General features: G+C 40.5%; 4 protein-coding genes across 8 annotated transcripts; 3 read left to right on the top strand and 1 right to left on the bottom strand.

Moving 5' to 3' along the window:
* Window positions 1-4: 4 nt before the first annotated feature.
* LOC113154411 (MAP kinase-activated protein kinase 2-like) lies at window positions 5-4,800 on the top strand. 2 transcript variants are annotated; one of them, XM_026348606.1, is made up of 10 exons: window positions 5-694; window positions 1,599-1,738; window positions 2,667-2,731; window positions 2,821-2,900; window positions 3,009-3,135; window positions 3,326-3,401; window positions 3,523-3,647; window positions 3,819-3,904; window positions 3,994-4,071; window positions 4,169-4,800. In XM_026348606.1, exons 1-10 carry the CDS (start codon window positions 467-469, stop codon window positions 4,376-4,378), a joined length of 1,215 nt encoding a protein of 404 aa, XP_026204391.1. In that variant the 5' UTR covers window positions 5-466; the 3' UTR covers window positions 4,379-4,800. The 2 variants fall into 2 exon arrangements, with proteins under 2 accessions (XP_026204391.1, XP_026204390.1); XM_026348605.1 differs by having other exon boundaries at window positions 6-694; window positions 3,991-4,071.
* A 550-nt stretch (window positions 4,801-5,350) lies between these two features.
* On the top strand, window positions 5,351-8,496 carry si:dkey-197j19.6 (neural Wiskott-Aldrich syndrome protein). 2 transcript variants are annotated; one of them, XM_026346859.1, is made up of 9 exons: window positions 5,351-5,769; window positions 6,612-6,758; window positions 7,034-7,120; window positions 7,217-7,301; window positions 7,431-7,482; window positions 7,563-7,650; window positions 7,729-7,882; window positions 8,017-8,228; window positions 8,331-8,496. In XM_026346859.1, the coding sequence occupies exons 1-9, from the start codon at window positions 5,671-5,673 to the stop codon at window positions 8,457-8,459; spliced, it is 1,053 nt and encodes a 350-aa protein (XP_026202644.1). In that variant the 5' UTR covers window positions 5,351-5,670; the 3' UTR covers window positions 8,460-8,496. The 2 variants fall into 2 exon arrangements, with proteins under 2 accessions (XP_026202644.1, XP_026202643.1); XM_026346858.1 differs by having other exon boundaries at window positions 7,993-8,228.
* Window positions 8,497-8,745: 249 nt separating this feature from the next.
* On the top strand, window positions 8,746-20,952 carry pfkfb4b (6-phosphofructo-2-kinase/fructose-2,6-biphosphatase 4b). Of its 3 annotated transcripts, none has more exons than XM_026347848.1 (14): window positions 8,746-8,873; window positions 15,286-15,402; window positions 15,490-15,586; window positions 15,670-15,736; window positions 15,840-15,914; window positions 15,999-16,055; window positions 16,477-16,598; window positions 16,676-16,883; window positions 17,015-17,161; window positions 17,256-17,360; window positions 17,478-17,607; window positions 17,711-17,773; window positions 18,038-18,102; window positions 19,959-20,952. In XM_026347848.1, the coding sequence occupies exons 1-14, from the start codon at window positions 8,831-8,833 to the stop codon at window positions 20,016-20,018; spliced, it is 1,356 nt and encodes a 451-aa protein (XP_026203633.1). In that variant the 5' UTR covers window positions 8,746-8,830; the 3' UTR covers window positions 20,019-20,952. The 3 variants fall into 3 exon arrangements, with proteins under 3 accessions (XP_026203633.1, XP_026203631.1, XP_026203632.1); XM_026347846.1 differs by lacking the exon at window positions 8,746-8,873 and adding an exon at window positions 14,121-14,314; XM_026347847.1 differs by lacking the exons at window positions 8,746-8,873; window positions 19,959-20,952 and adding exons at window positions 14,121-14,314; window positions 18,383-19,734.
* arpc4 (actin related protein 2/3 complex, subunit 4) lies at window positions 20,334-23,558 on the bottom strand. The gene is made up of 6 exons (XM_026347849.1): window positions 23,478-23,558; window positions 22,438-22,556; window positions 22,233-22,344; window positions 22,043-22,138; window positions 21,756-21,926; window positions 20,334-21,520 (listed from the first exon to the last, which is right to left on the bottom strand). Exons 1-6 carry the CDS (start codon window positions 23,478-23,480, stop codon window positions 21,515-21,517), a joined length of 507 nt encoding a protein of 168 aa, XP_026203634.1. The 5' UTR covers window positions 23,481-23,558; the 3' UTR covers window positions 20,334-21,514.
* Window positions 23,559-23,689: the final 131 nt, after the last annotated feature.

The following is a 23,689-nucleotide window of genomic DNA, read 5'->3' as shown; positions in this document are numbered from 1 at the left end:
CTCCGCGCTGACGTAAGGGAGTTGGAGAGGTTGATGCACCCGCAGGAAGAGGCTGAGAATCGTGATGAGAACCAGGCTCGGGTAGTGGATTTTCCGAGCAATTTTTCTTTTCCTCTCACACATTTATTGTGTGTTATTATCCAAACATTTAAATCCAGGGTTGAGTTGGAGTGTGTCGACGTTCTTTATGACAGTGTCTCCTGCGATTGGAGACCTCCGCCCTTTTCTGCAAGCCCAGAAGGTCTGACAGATTTGGAAAACCGAATTTTTCTGGTTCACTTTTCAAAGTTTGGCGAGATGTTTTTTCGCAGTGTGCCAACGTCCTCTGGACACAAGCGGATTAACTAGAATGACAGCGGGTTTCTTCTGTGGCAGAGACTGGTGACATTTGCCCGGCACCACTGTCGGCTACTTACAGAAAAAAAAAAAAAAGCATCATAACCAGGAGGAGCTGTCGGGAAACCAAATGAGTGCGCAGCAAGGAACGACGCACCACAGTGACTGCAACAGTCTGGGGAGCAGCTTGAGCAGCGGCCTCACTGACCTGCAGCCACCCGCTTACTCTAAAGTGGAGTTCAAGAGACATGCAGTGACAGATGAGTACAAAATCACAGCTCAGGTTCTCGGCCTGGGGATCAATGGCAAAGTGCTGGAATGCTACTGCAAGAAGACAGGAAAGAAATGTGCCCTGAAGGTGTGTGTGTGTGTGTGTGTTTTCTCTATTGGGTTCTCTGTAAAGTCAGAAACCTCTAATTATCCATCTTTCCTCAGCCTCTGTGTTCCTTAAAGAAGCCTTATACTGCGCAGAAATTAGGATAAAATGATGTAGGACTGATTATATAATATGATACAGATGAAATATCCCTTCAGCCTTGAATGGATGGACCAGTGATGTGAAAGCCAGTGTAGGTACTGAGCTCCACAGACAGTGGACGTGTCTGACAGACAGTGATATGCCGTCTGGGCTGCTTCCACACAGTTTCCACTGTGATGTAATGATTGTTGAGTGGACAGTAGTCGCTCTGTTAATAATTCACATCATTTACATAAGCATTTGTGCCTGGGACTTTCAACAAAGGGAGAAATCAGTATTCTCACTACTCATTAGGGATTTCTTTATTACATATTCATAGTGTGTGTGCGAGGGATTTAGAGCCAGTCAATAAACCACAGACTGTGGGGTTGCAGCAAAGCCTTAGGAAATACAAACACGTTCCCCACATGTTTTAAAATATGGAATATGTTTGGCAGGAAGCCACAATCAAAAATGTATGAAATCTAAAATGGAGCTACAGTTCTGTCTGTGTAAGCAATCATGTCTTCAGTAGTGCTGTGATTTGTCCGTAGAAGCTTTGGAGGAAAGCCTTTACAAACATTTATGTCTGAGCCTTCTTCCTCCTCCAGTGTCAAAATGCATTTTAATGTCAACAAAGATTTGGGCTCAGGTCTGTTAAAAAGAATTTCCTCCCCTCACGTCTGTCTCTAAAGATAAAGTACAGTATGTTGACAATGTGGTCTGTGTGTGTAGTCACGCTCCGTGTTCTCAGTAGAACTTAGTCTTGCTGTTATGCTCTATTGTGACTGTGTGTGTTGAGCAGATTCTGTATGATACTCCTAAAGCCAGACGGGAGATTGAGCTGCACTGGAGAGTGTCCGGAGGTCCCCACATCGTCGGGATACTCAGCCTGTATGAGAACATGCACCATGGGAAGAAATGTCTCCTCATTATAATGGAGTGGTGAGCATTACCAACACTGTGTTATTAGTCGTCTACATATTTTAGGACTGTAATCTGTGCAAATTAGAGGACTGAAGGAAGTCATCCTGATGATTTTTAATCCAGCTGGTATCTGCCATAAAAATGCATCTGAAATAGATTTTGAGTGACTGAAGGGGATCGGAATTTAGTTTTGTACTTTATATTTGATTCTGAACTTATAAGGGGAAAATCTGTCTAGGAAAAGCCCAAACTAGTTTTTATGTTCATATTAATAGTCTTGCAATCCTGTACAGTGACTATAGACTGTCTATAAACTTTACATCCTATTTGTACCTTGTCCTTAGGTTAATTTTTAATTGAACTGAAACATTTTCCAACAGAATGAGCTACAGAGGATTTGCAGTAATGGCTTTATAACAAATGTGAATAAATGCACTTCTCCCTTAAAGGTCTGGATACCACTGTACTTTCGGTTGTGTTCATACCTGTATTAGACCTGTGTACTTGAAACTGGACACCACAAAGGACATTGTAATACTGAGCATGGACAAGGCGTGTTTTACACATTAGACGCATAGCTGTGCGTTCATTTAGACATGGAGGATGTAAGGCAAAACCAAACTTTGAACTCATGTAGTAAGTTACTAATTCAGTGAAATCAAGTCGTAACTTTTATCTGTGATTTACATCTTGAGCAGATATATGTACGACAGTCAGTACTGTCCACAGCAGATGTACGATCTTTGTGAATCGCATTTTCGGGTGGATCTTCCCACTGTATTCTGAGTGTGTTTTGGCTGAAAAGACTGGACTGATCTGAGCAGGAATTAGTGAGGCACAATGGTCGGCTTTGTTATAAAATCATGGCTGTGATGGTGAAATGTGGTCATTTGCCAACAGTCCCCTCACTGCCCCAGTTTTCATCTCTTTGTTAATTTTGACTCAGCATGGAAGGAGGGGAGTTATTCAGTCGCATTCAGGCCAGAGGTGACCAGGCCTTCACAGAGAGAGGTAAGCTGAGGCAGTTTAAGTCTGTTGTTTCAGTCCCTGTATGATTTCCTGCACTGAGTCTGTTGCTCATTGTCGTCTTTGACCATCAGAGGCATCAGAGATCATGCATGACATAGGCATGGCCATCGAGTATCTCCACCACATGGACATCGCTCACAGAGATATAAAGGTACAGCTGCAGTCACAATAAGACTTCACAGGAGAAAAGGAAGAATACATTAATAGTTAAAACAGAGTTTTATATCTTTAAATGTCTTCTTTCTTACTTAAACAACAGCCTGAAAACCTGCTCTACACCACCAAGGAGAGCAATGCCACACTAAAACTGACTGACTTTGGCTTTGCGAAGGAGACAACACTGTTCAACTCGCTCCAAACTCCCTGTTATACTCCATATTATGTTGGTGAGTATTTGCTGTCATACAGAGTTTGCACCACATTGCATTGGTACCATTATTGTGCTATTACAGTTTGTGGATATGGTTACTGTCATTCACTTTCATTTTGTCTGTGTGTGTCTATATATTAATCTTTGGCGACAGTGTGTCTTCCACATCATTGTGTTGCTTTTTCTGTATCTATTTGTGCATTCAGCACCAGAAGTGCTTGGGCCAGAGAAATATGACAAGTCGTGTGACATGTGGTCTCTGGGCGTGATCATGTATATTCTGTGAGTATGATGTGTGTCTTTTTACTGTTTGCTATGATTTAAATGTTTCTAGCTATTCTGGTGTACTGTATATTTATATAAAGATACCAAAGTAACATTGTTTTATCTCTGTGTTTTCTAGTCTTTGCGGATTTCCTCCATTCTACTCAAACACAGGTCAGGCCATCTCTCCAGGCATGAAACAGAGGATCCGGTTGGGCCAGTATGAGTTCCCCAACCCTGAGTGGGCTGATGTTTCCGAGGAAGGTCAGTAGGTGCAAAGAAGTGATGCATAGGACTGGTTGTATGTGTACTAGAGCAGTAAAAATGAAGAGAAAATGATTGCTTGATGGGTTTTGAGATTTAAACACCTTTTGAACCTTTGTAAATGCAAACATCTATTACAAAGATCTGTATCATGTATCATGTCCTCTGCAGCCAAACAGCTCATCATTCAGTTACTGAAGACAGATCCTACTGAGAGGATGACCATAGGACAGTTTATGAACCATCCCTGGATTAGTGTAAGTTATCACTTAACACTTTGTGTCTGTAGAACTGTTGTTGTGCTCTTGTGTATTTATTAATGTTCATGCTTTTTATACCACAGCAGTCAATGGTGGTCCCTCCAACGCCCCTCCACACATCGCGTGTTTTGACAGAGGACAAGGAGCTGTGGGACGACGTAAAGGTCAGTCACTTGTTTTAAATCTTTCATTTCTGAAGATGTCCACAAGGTGGCAGGAAAACATCAGATTTCCTTCAAAAAAATGTCTGCGTTTGAACAGGAGGAAATGACCAGCGCCCTGGCCACCATGAGAGTGGACTATGACCAGGTGAAGATCAAGGACCTGGACACCTCCAACAATCCCCTGCTGAATAAGAGACGCAAGCGGCCCATGCCTGGAGGAGCTGGCAGCAGTGGAGAAGCTGATGAAGGAGTGGTGTGTAACACTCACAAAGAAGTGACATTTTCTGAAGATGAAAACGATTATTGAGGAGAAGTAGCATAAAAGTCAGAGCGGGCCTTAGTGTCCCATCATCTATTGTAGCTGACTTAATTCTTCCTCCTTTTTAGAATCACTCCACTCAATAGTCTAATGAATGTCATTTATTTTGATTGTTACTACTCTAACAGTTTAAAGGTTAGGTTTTTTATGTTTAATAGATGTGTTACTTTTGTACATAAAAATATATTTTTCTCCTGTTTGTCTATGTAGTGATGCAGAAATCACTGGGCGAGTTATGGGTTCCTATAAACAAAGAAATGAAAAGACAAAATCTACATGCAAGTCATAAAAGATACTTATGGGAGGCAAGATTACATCTGACTGATAGATCATGTAGGAGACTTTTATGATGGCTAATTATGTGGGTATTGTAACATGGACAATCGAAGGATATTAAAATGGTGTTCACATGCCTCTTGCACAGCGTAATCTATCAACCCTACAAGATATTTCCGCTCATTCAAAATTTCTGCTAAGCCATTAATGCACCAGCTCATTAAACTTATGACTGCAAGAAAAATGGTTGGCAAAAATGTTCGCTAAAGTTAGGAAAATGAAAGCACAAGAGACATACATGGTTTTATAAGAATCAACAACCCACTTCAACAGAATCATAAGGGCAAATAAAAGTCTTGCATTTAAATTTTTACTTAAAAAGAAGACGAAGCAAAGAAGCAAATAGTTTAGAAGATTTAGCAGGACTGATTGCTGTGTCGGTAATATATGTTATTCTTAAATCTCAAAAATAACTTGAAAGTAACTTGAAACTTGTAACTTGAAAGTATTTTTTTCCCAAAATGTGGCAAAGCTGGCACAACAAGTAAAGTACTTCAAATTTGAACCTAAGCGTAGTCCCTGACAGCTATTTTCCATCACTGATTGTGTTTTATTTTTTTGTAAGTTTAAGAGTTTCATGCTGAAGCAGAACAGTGACAGGGTGAAGTAGACGTATCACAGCTCACTCTTACATGTGGAATCCTCTCTACACTACTCTACATTTGAAAGAGGTGATCTGTAACCTTTAAAAACACAAATTTGAACACATATGATTAACAAATGACTTCCTGTCATCCTGAAACTTGTTCCATTGACTATTCACTACACACCGTTCTTCATTTGGTTACTGACAGCCACAGTACAAACACTACATACAATAATTCAAATAAATTTGCATTATTACCTGCTGCACTGGACATTTGGAGATTCTACCTGGTTACAGTTGGGATCAGGTTATTTGGGTTGAGTCAGTTCAATGGAAAAGTCAAAACAAGGGTGTTGTGATGGCGTCCAGTCTGGTTCCCAGAGCTCAAGTAATGAGTGACCTCCTGACGATCCGTGAAAAAACTGTCCTCTTCACACTGCTCGAACCTCAGTGTAAGGTCAGTCCAATTCCTTCCTGTCATTTCAAAATAATATTTCTTCATCTATAAGCATTATATTGCCAAATTAAATAGATGTCTGCAACTGGTATAAAAGTGATGTTACCATAAATCAGCATCTTAAGAGTTAATGGAACTTGAACAATGCCAACAAATGATTTTTTATAAATATTATATGTAATAATATGTAATATGTAATAGGTGAAAGTAATATAGATGCCAAATGTAATATCGTGACTAAAATCAGAGGAGATGACACAATGTGTTGTTTCCAAGGTTTTACTTGCGTCAAAGTAGCTTCATGGTCAATTTAACAAGGTAGGTCAAACCAAAAATGTCAATAGTTACATTACATTTTGTTTTGTGCAGTATGAATAAGACACATATACTAAGCAGGGGAGATACGACTTCAACCAGCTCTGACACTAACCTAGTTTCACAAACGAAGTTATACAAAATGGTTTGATCTCCTGATACTCACATTGTCAGCTACTAAAAAAGAGGTCACCAGTCTCCCTGAGGAGCAGCCTCTCTCATATGTAGGGCTCCGAAACTAAACCAGAGTCTCACCGGCTCAGAGTCCAAGTCTTTGAATAAATGTATAAATTAAAAAAAAAACTTTTTCACAAATTAAAAGGACAAAATAGACTTAACTTAGCAATAAATGAAACCTGGAATACAACCATTCAGAAAAGAAAATGATTAAAGATAAAATCAACCAACTTTAAGAACGTTTTTGGGAACTTCAGAATGGCTCTTTCTTTTAGTTATGTACAAGTAATTTATTATTCTATTCAACTGAAAGAGAAAGACTGACTACTTGTATGACTACTGTATTTCAGCTGATCAAAACTACAGTAGCACAGGTGTTAGAGGCCAAAGACACTGACGGCGGCGGTCTAGGCTGGAGTTGTGTAGGTTGTGGCGTGGTGTCTCTCATTGAGGATGAGTCCATTCACTCCCACTTCCTGCGTCTCTACTGTGTCAAGGTAAGAGGAACTGCAGAAGTGATCAGAGATACTTCACCCACTCATTTGAGCGCACACGCTGAAACATGCACTCCACTTCCTTCTATGAAGTGACAGATCATGTTAACCTTCATTTTGCTGTATGTGTGAGACGGCTTTAATTTGCAGTTTCCTTTAGTAACAATAGAGACTTTTATCTTAATGGGTGTGCCTGATCTTTTCCTCACGTAACTTTTGTAATAGCTGTTCTTTACTGCTTTCCTTTCCCCCGGTCCTTTGTCCTTCCTTAAATACAGAGTGCCAAGTTATTGTGGGAGCAGGAGCTATACATCCCATTCCAGTACACTGCAACTCGCACATTCTTCCACACTTTCCCTGCAGATGTAAGTGACCCTGATTAGGTGCATGCAACATCTTTATGGAGGAGTTATATCACAGTATTTGTTGACTTCAGAGGGGTTTTTACTGTGTTTGCACAGGGCTACCAAGTAGGTTTCAATTTTGCTAATGAGACAGAGGCAGAGGAATTTCATCTCGAAGTGAAAGCTATCCAAAGAAAACAAGGTTAGAATAACAACAAAGGAGTCACGTGGTAACTTACACACCCTAAGTGTTGATATAGGCTGACCCTTATAAACACATACGTGAAAGCAGACCAAATGGTAAAACTCCTTACACCCCTTACATCTGCAGAAAAGATGAACGACATGATCGAAACGACAACAAGTGACCAACAGGATGAAGGGTAAGAGCAATGTTAGAGCTTCATGGTAGAAAGAGCTGAGTAATAAAGTGATGCGTTGTGTTTATTTCTGTTCTCTGAAGAGTGGAACCAGTCGACCATCATGAGAGCGTGGAGCAACATTTAACCATGGATGCATCTTTCACCACAGTTACACCAGCCAGCAATACAGTGAGTGGAAACGAGCACATGTAACACTAATATATTGATTAGTCTGTAATTATATTCCTTCTGTGCTGCTCTGTGAAGTTTAAGGATCTGGATCCTGCTATGAAGAGGTTACTGATGCAGGCAAAACTCACTGAGGAAGATCTGAAAGACAAGGACATTGCTGAGGCTGTTGACTGCATCATCAACAAATTTGGAGGACTTAAGGCTGTGCAGAGAGAGTTGAACAACAGAGGTACTTTTACCTTGACAAATGTTGTGCAGTGTCTGCTTCTTTTAAGTTGTCTTTAAAGCTCTTTTACCCATCAAAAGAAAGTTTTTGAAAGAAACACACAATCTTTCAAGATAGCATTTTGGCATATTCGAAAGGCTCAGTCTCTAAGACATTACCGAGAGCTGCAGGGGCATCCGTGTCCCTTGTGCTGAAGAAAGGGCCTTTGCCACCGGTCCCCGCCATCAAAAGCAGCACCGCGTCCCAGCAGACACCAGAGGGCACAGAGGGAGTACAGCAGAGTTCGGCCCCACCTGCTCCAGTTCCAGTTAATCCAGAAAGGCTCAGGAAGAGTGCAAGTTTCAAACACGTAAGACACTGGCATTGCCTACGTGTAGTTTCAGTTCTGTTACAAGCATTTGAATATGTAAAATGTGCACAGCGAATGATCTTAGCTTTTATTTTTCTTTAGGTGGGATCTTCAGCATCTGCAGAAAGAAGTGACCTCATCCTCACTGCACTGAAAGAAGTATTCAGACAGAGGCAGCTGCACCAGGAAGACATGAGTGCAGACGGAAGTCCAAAAGAGCTGGGACAGTGATGTGCAGCATCTTATTAAAGATTTGTGACACATCTGAGATGTTGCAGTTTGTCTCTGATTCTCACCCAACAAACAAACACAAACAAACAAACAAACAAACACAAACATACCTGGTGCTATTGGGGGCCACTCGGGGGTCTGTGGTCGTTGTGCCTGTGTCAGCTGACTGATCGGGGTTCATTCCCACATGAGAGGCGCGCGCGCACGGCTCAGCAGTGAGGTGTGGAAGTGCGCGTGCGCGCGCGCGCGCGCGGCGGCGGCGATAATGAGCGCGCGCCGCTCGTCGCTCGCTTCATTCATTTGCTGCCTGCGCTGCTGGGAACACACTCACTGCTCTGCACGCTGGGAACCAGGCGCTTTAAACCGGGACCATGAGGGGTTCCTGTCCCCCGAGAAACACGCAGGACAAGACAGGTAGTGTGCAAAGGACAGCTTATTTCACCCCCCCCCCTCCTCCTCCTCATTTTTCTTTCTCCCGTGGCTTTTGACACTCTTGTAAGTCGACGCGGTGTGAAATGAGGAGCTCAGCTAGTAGGCGGATGAAGTAAACAAGCCCGTGTCACGTACGCATGCTTCCGAGCTTTCTACAGAGGAGAGGCGGGACATGATGCGACATACAGCCGTAATATTTGACAAAAACGAGCTGTGGTGGTGGTGGTGGGGGGGGTCCAGCAGCAAATAAGTAGTTTGTGACTTTGCGAAGACCACAGGTGCACTTTGGTGTCTGGCATCTTTTAATCTGCTGCTTAGCCTGGCTGCAGCTGCTCGTTAGCTAGCCAGCATGCTAGCTGGTGGAGTGAGGATGTAAACCCGATGTTTTCAAACACTTATTATGCTGTTGTGATTCACCCCCCTCCCCCCAGGCAGATTGGCATTGCCTTATAGATCATATCGGACTAAATCGTAACTGGGAAATGTTGTGGAGGAGAAAGTGAAACTTGTGACCATAGGGTCATCTGTGCATACGCTGACCTCCTAGCCCCATTTTACTTTAACCTCCTCCCCCTTTACTACCAGGGGAAACATTGGTTCTCTCTGCAGCATCATTTTGTGAGACATGATTATACTTGTTATGCAGAGTTGTAAATCTCAAAGTTAAATTGTGAAGTAACATGTTTTTGCACAGAGCTTTTGAAGAGCTCTCATTGTTAATTTGAGTCCTACATCCTGCACAGGATTCACATGTCTGTCTGAACTGTGTGTTTATATTTACGTGCTGTCAGCTCTAACATTTAACCTGTGGGGGGGGGAGCAGCTTATTGAATACTTTGCATTCAAAAACATCTAAACCTAAAGGGCTTACATGTTCCAGTGACTCAGTGATTCATATACGTAAGGATAGCCTGTTATGTAACTGTATGGTATTAGTCATGTAGCCTGCGGTGGAGGGGGGGTCTGTGCTGTCATGCTGATAATCACCATGCTGAGATGACCATTTAGGTTGGTGAACGACTTTGGGTCCTCGGGAAAGAATTCTCCGCCGTTCCACGTACTAATATGGTCACAGTGGTTTAAATGTCTGCAGCCGAGCTGTTGTGGCAGCTGTGAGAGGGATAAACAGAGCTCAGGCTTTGTTGGTGAGTAGGAGATGTACTGCTGGCCGTGCCCTGTGTCTGCCTACACGCCGAGAGGTGGGGCTGAGCAGAAAAACTGGAAACACATACTAGGAAAGTGGCATAAATGTCCAACACAGTTACTTTGTATTTTAACATTCAGCATGGTGTTAATGATGTGGTGCATGATAAGCTGCCCTCACTTGCAGAAATAAAATGGGATGCTAATAAGAGGTGAATAAGAGACTGTTTTTGAAAGCATCAGGTTAGGTCTGTGCCCACAAAGCCACATGTGTTAACTGCAAACAGAAAGAAATGTGCTTCAGTGGTTGCAGAACAGCCAACGTAGGCTCTGTCCCTACATGCACTCCACAGTGTCAGACTGAAAGGCCTCTTCAGACATCGACTGCAGCGGTACATGTTCCTTTTCTAAACCCTTCTTTCAATTTCTCTATTTTTCCCTTTTATATCTGTCAAATCAGTTTGCTGAAATTCACAATAAACCCGTCCTTCCTCTTCTTCGCTGACACACTCTCCCTCTCTCTCTCTGCACCGCCCTCCCTCCCTGTGTCTGCTCTCTATCTAGGGGAAAGTTCACCCGCTCAGTCTGAATCTCATTATAGGCTTCAGGCAGAGCTCTAGCCTAGATGTGTAGTGGTGTACTGCGCCTATGCAGTAACTGCATGCCTGCCGAGTCCAGACTCGCTGCTGTTTGCATGCGGGGGCATTTGAGGATAGGGCTGTTATTTTTATTGTTTATAGCTGCATTTATGTGCAATGGAGACGTTACCATTGTTTGTTCTAGCGCAGATGAAACTGGCTCTTCTCTCTTCCTCTATTGCACGTGACACAATGGAAACCTGCAGACTGGTTTTGAATTATGCTGAATGCAAACTGATATTAAAATAGGAACGTACATAATTAATCAATAAATAGAAATTTAGATGTTGCATTGCATTGATTGAAAAAAGCTAAATGATTAATAGTAATATCTGGAGGGATGGAATTGAATTAGACAAACAGCACTAACACAGAGGCCAGAGAGAGTTTAGTGATGAGCTGAAACTAACCAGCACTGATGTGACAGGAGGTTGATAAATGCACTCACACTAACACACAACATATTTGTTGTGGTGCTTGCACTGTTACATAAGTCAAGTGTTTGTGTATTGCTTTAAGTGAACTCTAGCACACATTAGAAGAAGAGGTTTAAGCTTTTAACAAAGAGATTGAATCTGCCCTAAAGGAATATGTGTTATGTAGCTTTGGTGACTTATTGTTCAGAATCTCTGCGCTGGTTATAGTCTGGGAATAAATGGATGGTGGTGGTGAAGGGTAGGGTTATATTGACTCTCTAGGAATTATGATTAACTAATGATGTAGTGAAACATCCTCCTGGTGCCATGAAAACAGCTCTGACCCATCAGTGCTTGGACTCCATGAAAGTGTCCTCTGGTATCCTGCGCAGCGTGACACGGGGCCCCCATCGATCCGACTTGTTTTTCCATCCCCACAAAAGATCGATCGGATTGAGATTTGGAGGCAAAGGCAACACCTTGAACTCAGCATTTCTGCATCTACACAGCCAACATAGGCAGAAAACCGTGAGGCACTGTGAGTTCTCATCATAGCCATCGTTACATTTTTCAGTTTTTACTACAGTAGCTCTGCTGTGGGATCAGCAAGATGAGCCACCCGTTGCTCCCCACAAAATGAGCATTAGGAACCTCAACCCTGTCCCCAGGTGATTTACTTGCATTGTAATTTAGTGAACTCCTTACTTGAAGCCTTTTAAACATGAGCGTACAGTGCCACCTGGTGTTATAACTTTACCACTACATTAAATCTCATCAAGGCGGAGAAGAGAAACAGTGCAGTCAGGGTGTTTCTGAAATGACTGGATCAGTCTGTACTTGGAGAGTCATGTACCATAGTTGCTGTCGTGCTTCAGTATTGTACTTCTCTTTTCTTGTTTGCTGCCATCACCATTTTCTCACGTTTTCATCTATTGATGATTGGACAGATTTTTGTTGCACACGTGAGGGTGTTAATACAAATACATTTCATTCAGGGTCTTGTGCCTTTCTTTAAAGATGATTATTTTCACCTCATTTTTCATCAGGGTTAAACTTTGGGGGTTGCATTTTCAATGAACTTGATCTAATATCATCATCTTCAGCTTAAAAATAATACAATAATTGTGGGATGATACAAATTTGACATCAGGGGTGTACAAATTATCTAACAATAAATTTGATACAGTAAAAAAATCAAGCACACTTGATAATACATTTCTGTAACTAACTTAATAGTTATTATTTAATAGTTGTGACCTTTACATTACATTACAGTCATTTAGCAGGCGCTTTTATCCAAAGCGACTTACAAGTCATTACAAGTTACAAGGGTAGGCAGGGCGTGAGGAGGTCTTGCCTAAGGACCCCTACTGGAGGTAGCCATAGCTGGGATTTGAACCCCAGTCTCCTACATGGGAGGCGGTGATGTTACCACTACACTAACCAGCCGACCTAATTCTAATATGAATTAATATTACTACAATTACTCTTCAGTTACTAATTTTCTTGTTTGATATACATTTTTAACATGTTAAAATAAGGAAACCTATGTTATATGTTCAGTGTGTGGTTTGTTAAAAACAGCCCTAATCAGTCTAGTACTTAACTTATTATTAAAGTCACTGGACCCAGTTTGAACCTGTTTTTCCCACTCAGAGCTGGTTTAAAACCCTCGGTGAACAAACTATCATCATTGTAACACACTGATGTTCTGTAAGATCCTAGACTTGTTGGTGACTTTTGTCACAAAGAGGATGTGTGGCCTTCACTCTGGGGGGGCCGTGGCTGGGTCGTGTAAAACTTGAGGCTGCAGTAGTTTTCATGGTGATGTTTATCAGAGGTCCCAGCTGTCAGCAATGTCTCAGATCCGCCTCTCCCATTGGCTGCCGGTGAGCACGTCTCTTCTGTGATTGGTTGAGTTCTCAGCTGCATTCACTGCCCATGTGTGCTTCATGTGGAGGCTCAGCACTTGTTTTTCTTCCAGCATCTGCTTTCCCTCTTCCTCCTGCTCACTTCATGCCTTATTACGGTAACCTACTGCTCATTGCTGTTACTTCTGGAAATGTTTGTGCAAAAGATTCGTGGAGGATCCCACCAGTCATAATGTCCAGTAAAACATAAAGCATACTGGGACAACTGGTACAGTTAAAAGATGACGATAAAACACTCGTTGTTTCCTATTTGTTTTCCCAGCCAATATCTTTTTTGAGTAATTGTACACTTGTTAATATGGTTATGTGAACTGAGAAATATGTGCTTCTCAGGATTCATGTTTCCTACTTAGATTTCCACAGTACGAGGCCAGTACAGTCCTTGAAAAAGGTTTCTTTGGTAACACATTTTTCTTTTGCGTAACTTTGTCATTACTAACACAGTTCTGTTATAGTTTTATTATTATTAAGTGCAGTTGTTATTATTAGCTAGTAGTAGTTGCATTTCTTGGCGTTGTACAGTAAGACACTGTATTATACTGATTTTAAACAAGTGTTTGATAAGTACAACTGCATATAAAACTCATGGTACATGATAATTAAGAAATAACATATCTAAAATACAGTTTAAGTAAAATGCAGTGCTTCATGTATGGGTATTATTATCATTATAATAATAATGATGGTAATAATAATGATAATGAATATAATAATGATAATTATTATAATTAGTAGTAGTAGTAGTAGTAGTAGTAGTAGTAGTAGTTGTTGTTGTTGTTGTTGTTGTTGTTGTAGTAGTCGTAGTACTGGTAGTACTGTTTTGTTGTTGCCAGTATTAGTTGTTGACTATTGCTTTTCCATGTATTTTACTGTAACAATGGAATAGTCGTAAATATTAAACGTGTATAATAAATACCACGGTAAATAAAACTGAAAAGTAACAGAGCATTAATTGAGGCTAAGATATAAAATAACACGTCCGGTTAAAGTAAAGTACAGTACGTCCTGTACGGGGGCTTGGTTTTGCCCCCTCAATTTGTTGTGCGCTCACTGTCCAGTCGTTACGGTAACTCAGCCTATACGTGACACCCACCCCCCCGCAGCCTGCTGAAAACACTGTCGGGGCTCCAGCCCTCCACCAGTTCGCTGTTAGGAGAGAAACATTAATGATCCAGCATCCAGGATGTTAGATAACGACGACTTTAACATGGACACTTCTTCGCGGGAGCTCACCCAGAACCCGCTCCGGAAGATCTGGTTACCGTACAGAAACGGACACATAGCTCAGAGACGGGGTAAGATGCAGCTGGCCGCCAGGGATGCGACTGGGAAGTGATGTGGAGCATCATCTCATATTGTTTCTGTTTTTATTCTGTATTTTTCATCATCATATTTTATTGATTCGAGTTTCTCTATTCAGTCTATTGAGTCTATTCAGGCCGCGCTGGGTGTCCCTGCTTTTCGTTCCCGGCAGTGTTGCATCAGGATCCGCTGCATCTTAATATCAGGCACATGGGGGCTCATTTGAATCGCGCCTGGCGGGGTGGGGACGTTTCAATCACCCTGACTTGAATTAAATGAGCCTCCACTCCCGATCTGCGTTATTCTGGATGTGAGCAGATGTTTTCAAGTCCAGCTGTTTTCAAGTCCAGCTGTTTTCATGTGGCTCTTGTCTGCTCAGCTCTCTCTGCAGCTCTGCTTGTTTTGCTGAGTCAACCTCTGCCTCCTTCAAGCTGCTTCTCCATTTAAAACGAGCTGCAGTCATGTCAGGCTTGTATGTGCAACTAAACACAGTCTTCTTTAAAAATTTACTCCAATCATTTTGTGCCAAGTAGTAGTAGGAGTCTCTTTGGACGTCAGTCCAAAATCTCTTGCCTCATATTATCTGTAACATGAGGGAGTGTCTCCGAGGAGGACAGTGTTGTGCAGTTGTATGTGGAGTTTCATGGTTAATGTTTTCTTTTTTTTATAGGCACTTTGACTCAATACTTTGTAAAAAGTGTGTTTTTACGTGTGACATGCTTGATTTAAAGTAAACTGAGTAAGAGAATAAAAATGTTGTTACAACTATAAATTAAATTTCTAATTTCTCAAATGTCATTTTCTGAGGTACAGCAACAAGCAGAGTGAAGGCTCAAGTTGCTAACAACAAACTGATCTTTGTTGTTCCTCAGGGAGCCAGTGTGTGCCCCCGGTCAGCCTTTCAGGGTTTATATCAGAGTAGACAAAATAAAGGTTTGTGCTTCTCTCTTTCCTTTTCTTTCAGTGTGTATGACAAACTGCCCGACCCTCATTGTGACTGTAGGACTTCCAGCCCGAGGGAAAACGTACATATCAAAGAAGCTCACTCGCTACTTAAACTGGATAGGTGTGCCAACCAAAGGTACACACAGATATTTCTGTATTACCTTACCAGAGAAACCAGCTGCACTCCAGTCGTAATCATCCAATATTTCTGTGTCTGTAACAGAGTTCAATGTTGGCCAGTACCGCAGGGAGTGTCTGAAGATCTACAAGTCCTTTGAGTTTTTCCGTCCAGACAATGAAGAAGGCTTGAAAATCAGACGGTAAGTCTTCCCTCCAATCCTCAGGAGGGTGATCTTTGTCTTGTTTGCAGTAAACTAACTATGCGTCTGTTGTCTTTTAACAGTCAGTGTGCGATTTCAGCACTTAATGATGTCCGACAGTACCTGAGTGTTGAAGGGGGACAGGTGGCGGTGAGTCTTTAATATGGTCTTGGAGGTCTGCATGACAAATACTCATGTAATAAATAAGAAGGTGTCAGGGCAGCATAAAGAAGTTTTTATACTGCTGTTTCAGGTCTTTGATGCCACAAACACAACAAGAGAAAGAAGAGGGACCATTGTCAAATTTGCTGAGCAGAATGGTTTCAAGGTATGTCAACAAAGCTTTTATTAAATTCAGCCACACTTCTTGATTTGATGACTCCAAGTTTAATCCTCTGTCTTATCGATGCAGGTATTTTTTGTGGAGTCTGTGTGTGAGGACGCAGATGTAATTGCACAAAATATAGTGGTAAGGTTTGTCTCTTTTTATTCTATCCAGTAAAAATTATTTTTTAAAAAGCCCAAGAAAAACATTTACAACAAACTGTTTGACAAATTCACTTGGCCTTGTGTATGTGTAAAGAAATGGTTGAACCAGTTTGGGAAATAGTTTCTTTTACTCTTATGTAGAGAGAGAGATGAAAATTGGTACCTTTAAATATTTAACCTTGGGTAGAAACAGGCTAGTTGCCTCCATTGTTTTCAATAAGCTAATTTTTAGTGCAGGTTGGGCACTTTCACACTGATAGCATTCACATCCAGGAGCACATCCAAGAGGTGGTTTAAGTTCACATTCAAACCAACGTAGTGTGAAAAAAGGCTGATACAGTGTCAGACAGCTAACTTCCTCTTTTCCCTGCTCACATGCTCTCGTGTTTCCTCTCTTGTAGCAAGTTAAGTTGGACAGCCCAGACTACATTCACTGCAACACAGAGGAGGCCATTGAGGACTTCATGAAGAGAATCAAGTGTTATGAATCCTCCTACCAGTCTCTGGATGAGGTTTTGGACAGGTGAAGACCAACAGAAGTAAGAATAGATTGAATCAACACCTCACATCGCAGATTGCTAACTGACTTTCTTCCTGCAGGGATCTGTCCTACATAAAGATCATGGACGTGGGCCGCCGTTACTTGGTGAACCGTGTACTTGACCACATCCAGAGCCGTATCGTCTACTATCTGATGAACATTCATATTACACCGCGCTCAATCTACTTGTGTCGCCACGGTGAAAGCGACCTCAACATCAAGGGATGCATCGGAGGAGATTCTGGCTTATCTGGCCGAGGAAAAGAGGTGAGTATTTGTGTATGTGTGTGTGTAGCGTGTCTGCCTAACTACATGTGACTAGAAATGTAGTCTAACATGTCTGTGTGGATGACTGGTGTTATTAAATGGATTTGAAGTAGATTTTTCTCACCTTCCAGTTCGCCAAACGCCTGAGGAAATTCATCCAGGACCAGAACATCAAAGATCTGAAGGTGTGGACGAGCCAGATGAAGAGAACGATCCAGACAGCGGAGTGCCTTGGAGTGCCATACGAACAGTGGAAGTCTCTCAATGAAATAGATGCTGTACGTTGATTTCTGCTTGTCAGGAGTAACACACCAGCACTTTCTAAACTTTTGTGCACTCAAGCTTAACACATCCCCTCTCTTCTTTACAAAGGGTGTATGCGAGGAAATGATGTATGAGGAAATCCAAGAGCATTACCCTCTGGAGTTTGCATTGAGAGATCAAGACAAGTATCGCTACCGCTATCCTAAAGGCGAGGTGAGACTGGGATTCTGTCAAATGGTTTTCTTTTTTTTTTTTGTTATTTATGTATTTGTTTAGAGGGGGTTTGGTTCTGAAAACTGCGTGTTTGATGAAACTGTGATTCTCTCTCAGTCGTATGAAGACCTAGTGCAGCGACTAGAACCTGTGATCATGGAGCTGGAGAGACAGGAGAACATTCTGGTCATTTGTCATCAGGCCGTCATGCGCTGTCTTCTTGCATATTTCCTGGACAAGACTGCAGGTATGAAGGACTTACAGTCGGGAAATAGGGGGGACATTTTAAAGTGAATCTACATTTCTCATAAAAATGCACGTCAAAACATTTTCTGTGTGTGTCTCCACAGATGAGTTGCCTTATCTTAAGTGCCCTTTGCACACTGTGTTGAAGTTGACCCCCATTGCATATGGTAAGTTATTTAGTTCTTTAAAGGCTATAGAAGTATACTTACTGTGCATTGATTGTCATTGATTATCACCTTTATTCCTGTACATTACATTACCCACAAAGGCATCCATATTTATATAAAGGATCAGTCAGCCATTTGTTTTAAAGAGTGTTGTGTGAATTTTGATGTAAACTCGACACCTGCAGTTAAATATTATGACCTCAGAAAAGTCATCTCAACCTGGGTGAACTAGAAATGATCCTTGTTCTGTTTGCTCTCCTTCAGGATGTAAAGTGGAGCCTTTCTGCTTAGGTGTTGAAGCCGTGAACACACACAGAGACAAACCACAGGTGGGTATGTGGGGGAGAACACAGAAAACAAGTAGACATCACAACTTGAATCCACTTCAGGGGTGATTCCCCTCATTGTGTTTTCTGTCCAATCTAATCTCAGTAAACATCTACAACTCAATCAGCAACCCCTAACAGATAATATAGTGTATATATAGAATGTGTGTGACTTTGCATCTCGCTACTTGAGGGGTACATTGCATGTCTTCCTGTCTGGATCTGCCTCCTGAAACAGGCCTTACAGTCAGTGTTGATCCATCTATTTCTTCTTATCGCGCAGAGAATGTACCAGTGATCCCTGACAGCAACTAAGACAACTATGACTTATCATTGACACTCCTACCTCCGCCCTCTCAGCAAAAATCAATGACTGACTTTTTCTCTCATTTCATTTTTGTCTGTTGGTGAAGACATTAGATTTTTTTTTTTGCTGTTTTTTTCATTTATGTTTGTAGGAAATGCATACCTGGAATCAAGTTACAGGATAAATCAGTGATGCTATTATCACAATCAGGTTAAAGGACAAGAAAAATGTTTGTGTGTGGTGTTATGGAGTTGTGAATAAAAAAGACAACATGAGATGCTCATTAAAATAGATACATAGATATGTTAAAATAGCTTTGAAACATCTTTAAACATAATCTAGAATGTAAGAATATGCATGTTTTTATACTCAATAATGTAAACACATTTAACCTAAACTGAAAGTTAGTTCATAGCATAGGACTTCCTTCTCGTTAAGTCAAAACGTTTCACAACCCAGATTCCTCAGACTGAAGAAGATACATGGATGAGTAGCGACATGTTTCACGTTTCAAAAAGGAAGTCCAGATGCCATGAATCAACTTTCACATAACTTCACTGACATTCAACCTTAACTTCAATTTTTGCTGCATATAAAATGACGCACAATATATTTTTATTCAGCTAAATCCAAGTTAGAGTTTCTCTGTTTAAATGTGAAGGGTAATCCGCAATGCCAAGCAACATGTGGTGTGATTTTTAATAGCTAAACCTCTACTTTTCTAATTAATTTACTAATGAAATGTAAATGTTGCATTAATCATTTTTTTATTTATTCATATGCAGTATTTATATGCAAATATACATGTTTATTCTTTTTTGTCAAGATTTAATTGTTGTAAATGTAAAAGTCCAAAATGAAAATATGTCATTGTTACTTGTTCATCTGGTGGAAACATCAGTTGTTTTGTCAAAGATGCACTGGCTGAATGAATGTTTGTCTAGAAAGACTGTTCACACATCCACAAAACATTTAGTGAGGCTTTGAGTAGGACACTCAATGATTTGTCTCAAATATAGATTCAGAGTTTAGCTCATCTGTTTTTGAACAATTGGGAGTTCGTATGTACGTTGGAATATCCTAAAGGCCACTTTGAGTCCTTGTTTTATGCAGTAAGATACTAAATGTACATAGTCATAGCACTGTTTGTACAAATTCTCTTTTTGTTACACTGTAGCTCAAAAACGTGAACATTGAGCGTGAACACGTTGCATTATGGGGGCCTTTAGCTGAAAAAACAAGGAAGGGAACATGAAGCACGATAACGGCAAACTGATCATATCTCATGGTTTATATTATATATTTTAAATAAAGGATGTTGAAACAAATCCATTGTCTCAATCACACCCACGGGTTCCATTCATTTTTTTTTTCAACTGTGGTCGAGCAAAAGTATCAGAATATTAGATGCAAGCATTGAAAGTTGTTACTTTATAGTTAAAGTTAAAGATATGGATATGAAGAGGTGACTCAGTAAACAAAGGTTGTTGGTAAATGTCAGAAAATGAACGTGGGACTATAACTCAGCCCTCTCTTCTCTTCACTGTCACAGAATGTGAATGTGCAGCGCAGCACAGAAGACGCTCTGCAGACAGTCCCGGCTCACTTCTGAATCTCCTGAACCTGTTCCATGTGAGACCTTAACCGACTTCCTGTTCGGACCTCTGAACAACATTATGGGAAATGGTGCTGTTCAGCTGCCCAGCATGGCAGCTTCTTCACAGACCTGGAGACGTTAGCATCTTTCAAACTGTAAGGCACTTTCACTAAATCCATGTTATTTTTATACACCTCTTCTTGTGTGTGAATGTTACTGTACTGTTACTGTAGCTCACTTCCCAGTGAAGAAAATGCCAATATTTTTGATATTTGTCTCTACAGCATTGTTATTGTTGCAATAATATTCCCTTAGTTTTTTTCCCCATGATTATATACTGTAATGTCCACTGGGTACACTTCCACATACTTCCAGTGTTTCTTAAGATGTGTTTATTGTATGAAAAACACTCCAGTCTTGTTTTGGGTGTCTAAAAACCCAAAGACTGAGGAGACATCAACTACTCTCTACTGCTCTTGATCAAAGTACTTCATTCCTGATTGAGAGAAACTTTTCAAAAGACAAAAAATATTAATTTTAAAAGTTTTTTTAAGAGTATTTCACTTGTTTTCATATAAAACAGTATCCATTGTGTTGTGTCCAAAATATAGTTTTGGACTTAGTAGGGATTCAGTTTCAGAGATGCAGTCAAATGCTTTGAGAAATTTCCAGCCTTACCTGTGACACTTTAAAAAACGCTGTATGGCCGATCATTTAAATACCTGTTTTTATTTGGGAGTATAAAAAAAGGTACTGCGCAAACTGCACACACACTTTTGTTTGATGTATTTCTTGTGTGCAACATGTAATATATTTTGTGTACATTTTTTTTTTTTTTTAGAACTGTAAAATTGTGTAATATTATACATTTGATTTTATATATAACTGTACTGAGAATATAATTCAAAATGCCTTGCTTGTCAATCTCAATAAATCAGTGTTTGGGTGAGAGGCCGCTGCTGTTTGTGCTTTATAAGGTCATACTTCATTACAATAGATTTAAAGAAAAAAAGAAATCACTAAAATACAAAGGATAATGTTTTTTATTGATCTTCACTTCCAGCAAGTATATTTATTTTAATATTTCCATCTATAATAGGGTCTACTCTGTGTACTGAAACGAAAGGTGCACAAATTGATTGCCCTCGTGGTTTAATGTTGAAACAAAACATAGCAATATGAAATGTATGTGCACATATATATTAAAAGTAACATTTAAATTATCTGAAAAAGAAAATACCCTGTGCTCATTAATATTGGTTACAGGACCTATGCTGACTTCTGATGTTCTAAAGGCAAAAATTTAAATCGTATGAATATTCATTATGTACAAATATCAATATTTTTGAGCACAGGGGCATTTTAAGGTTAAAGGGCGAAACCCCACTGCCAGAACACCGTTACCGTACGTCTTATATTTGTCAGCTTCTCTTGGTTGGTCATATTTTGCTCTGTGATGTGAAAGCTCCACAGTGATGGCAAAGATTGTGAATGTATCCTTGGGTTTTCTCTTAGAACTGCAAGGGTAAAGATAAAAAAAAGTCTAAGGTACGGTCTATGTACATGTTTTACATTAATATAACCATAATAACTTATGCATAGTATTAAAAGCTGATTTTGTAGCATTAAACTAAAGAAGCTGTTATAATCTAATACTTAACCCAAAACTCCTCTAATCCTAATTTTAAAGTAATGCAAAAACAAACTGCCAATAAAAAAAAAAAAAAAGGAAGTAGAAAAACTACTACTCACATTTTTGAGGAACTCTTCAGCAACAATACGAGCTCTGGCGTTGACAGACAGCTTCATTTCACTGATCTCTTTGTCAATTTCCTCCATAAAATGAATGACGAAGTCCACTAGTTTATGTTTGTACATCTGCTCTGTGTGGAAGTTAGTGATGAGAAAACTGATGTCATAGCCCTATAAAAAAAAGAAATTCAGATTTTGTTTCAGTTGCCTCCACTGACAAACTCAAACAATTTAATCACAGCTTTTTGTTAATCACAGAGGTTTTTAACACTTGAACACCCATTTACCTCCACTGGTTTCCTCCTCAGGATGAAGAAGTTTTCTGCTCTCATCATCATGAAGCGCATGAATTTATGGCACAGAATCTTCTCAATCTCATCCGCCTGCAGCAGCAGAGGGAAAAATACAAACATTTTTTTTTATTAGTTATATTAATCAGCAGTTCCTATGTTACCAAATGTTTTGAATCTGACTGACCTGCTTGACAGCGATGCTAACTCTGACAGAGTTGATGGAGCCCTCGATCAGAACCTTCTCCTTTTCGTTACGGCTGATGATCACAGGCTGGAGGAGCAGCTCTTTACTACTCCTAGAAATGGGCAGAAACACACACAATTCATTCTGATTTAACTTGGTTTCAATCACGCCACTGTGGCACTCAAAGGTGCATCAACAGACTCACCGTACTTCCACTTCTGGCTTGTTGTGTCTCTCTACCACTTGTGAGGAGAAATTCTCCAGGCAGAGGGCGGCCTGCAGAGTGGCACGGACCGCATTGAGATATGGACGCAACGTTGCCGTCTGAGGACGCAAAGTGAATGTTTAAGGTCTTTAGCTGTTTTGAATCATGGTATGCTACTTCATCCCCAGAACCGTTAAGATGAGCCTTGCACAAAGTTATCTCTGTTGTGTCATAAATGACGACACCTGGTTCTGCAGATGTCTTGGAAATTACACATAACGACAATATTAAACTCAATGTGCACAGTAAAAAATCTTCAAGGTGATTTTTAATGATATCTCAACAGTGCTTTTGTGTCTTGTCAATTAGGCATCTTAAAAATAAAAAGACTAATTTACATTTTACCATAACATAAGCTCCCACCACCTCAGAGGGAACACAAATTCTAGCTCTTTCCCATCTGATGTACCTGCTAATCATGATCACTGCTTCACAGATTCAGCCTTTTATTGCTAACAACTGAGTTGTTATGAATTTGGTTTGACAGCCTCACACAAAACGCACAGTTTTGCATCACAGCGCATTGCTGTCAGTCTCTGTACTAACTTATCAGACCTTTTTAAGGAAATGCAACAACAGCACATCTCTGGGTTCATCCTCAGTGTCAGCTGCTGCTGCTGCAGCCAGATGTTATCATCATGTCCACAACTGTAGCCAGAATCCTACGTTACTTAGCAACAAAGCACTGCTACAACGTTGCACGTCACAACATAAGACATTCTGTCACGGATTCTGTGACGACACAGTAAAGTAGGATTCTATTATTTTACTTGAATCTAAGGAGACCGACCAGCTAGCATTAGCCTGTTAGCTAACTACCTGCTTAGCTAGATCAAATAAGAGCAAAGAAAAAACCGAGCCACGGCCGCTTTTATGTTATTTTAGTCCAGGAGCATTAACAACCTAAGTGTGTCGCCGTCTAATGTTATTTCACTGCTAAACTCAGCCAGGTTATCAAGTCTTATGTCAAGTTCTCTTACCATCTCTGTGTATCAGGAAAAGCTGCTAAAGGCGGAAATAGCTGTTTTCCGTGAACACACCGGAACTGAAGTCTGCTGCTGCCGTAAGAAGAGAAATAAAACACACATTACAAAATAATGGTGTAGCAGTAACGTGACATATTACAAAACGACTAATGAAACAATCTGTGTGTTCTTCATCGTCAGATGGAGAGAGCTCTTAGTATACTCCA

The sequence above is a fragment of the Anabas testudineus genome, chromosome 5, assembly GCF_900324465.2.
Source record: "Anabas testudineus chromosome 5, fAnaTes1.2, whole genome shotgun sequence".
Classification (NCBI taxonomy): domain Eukaryota; kingdom Metazoa; phylum Chordata; class Actinopteri; order Anabantiformes; family Anabantidae; genus Anabas; species Anabas testudineus.
This window is presented reverse-complemented; position numbering and strand designations above follow the sequence as displayed.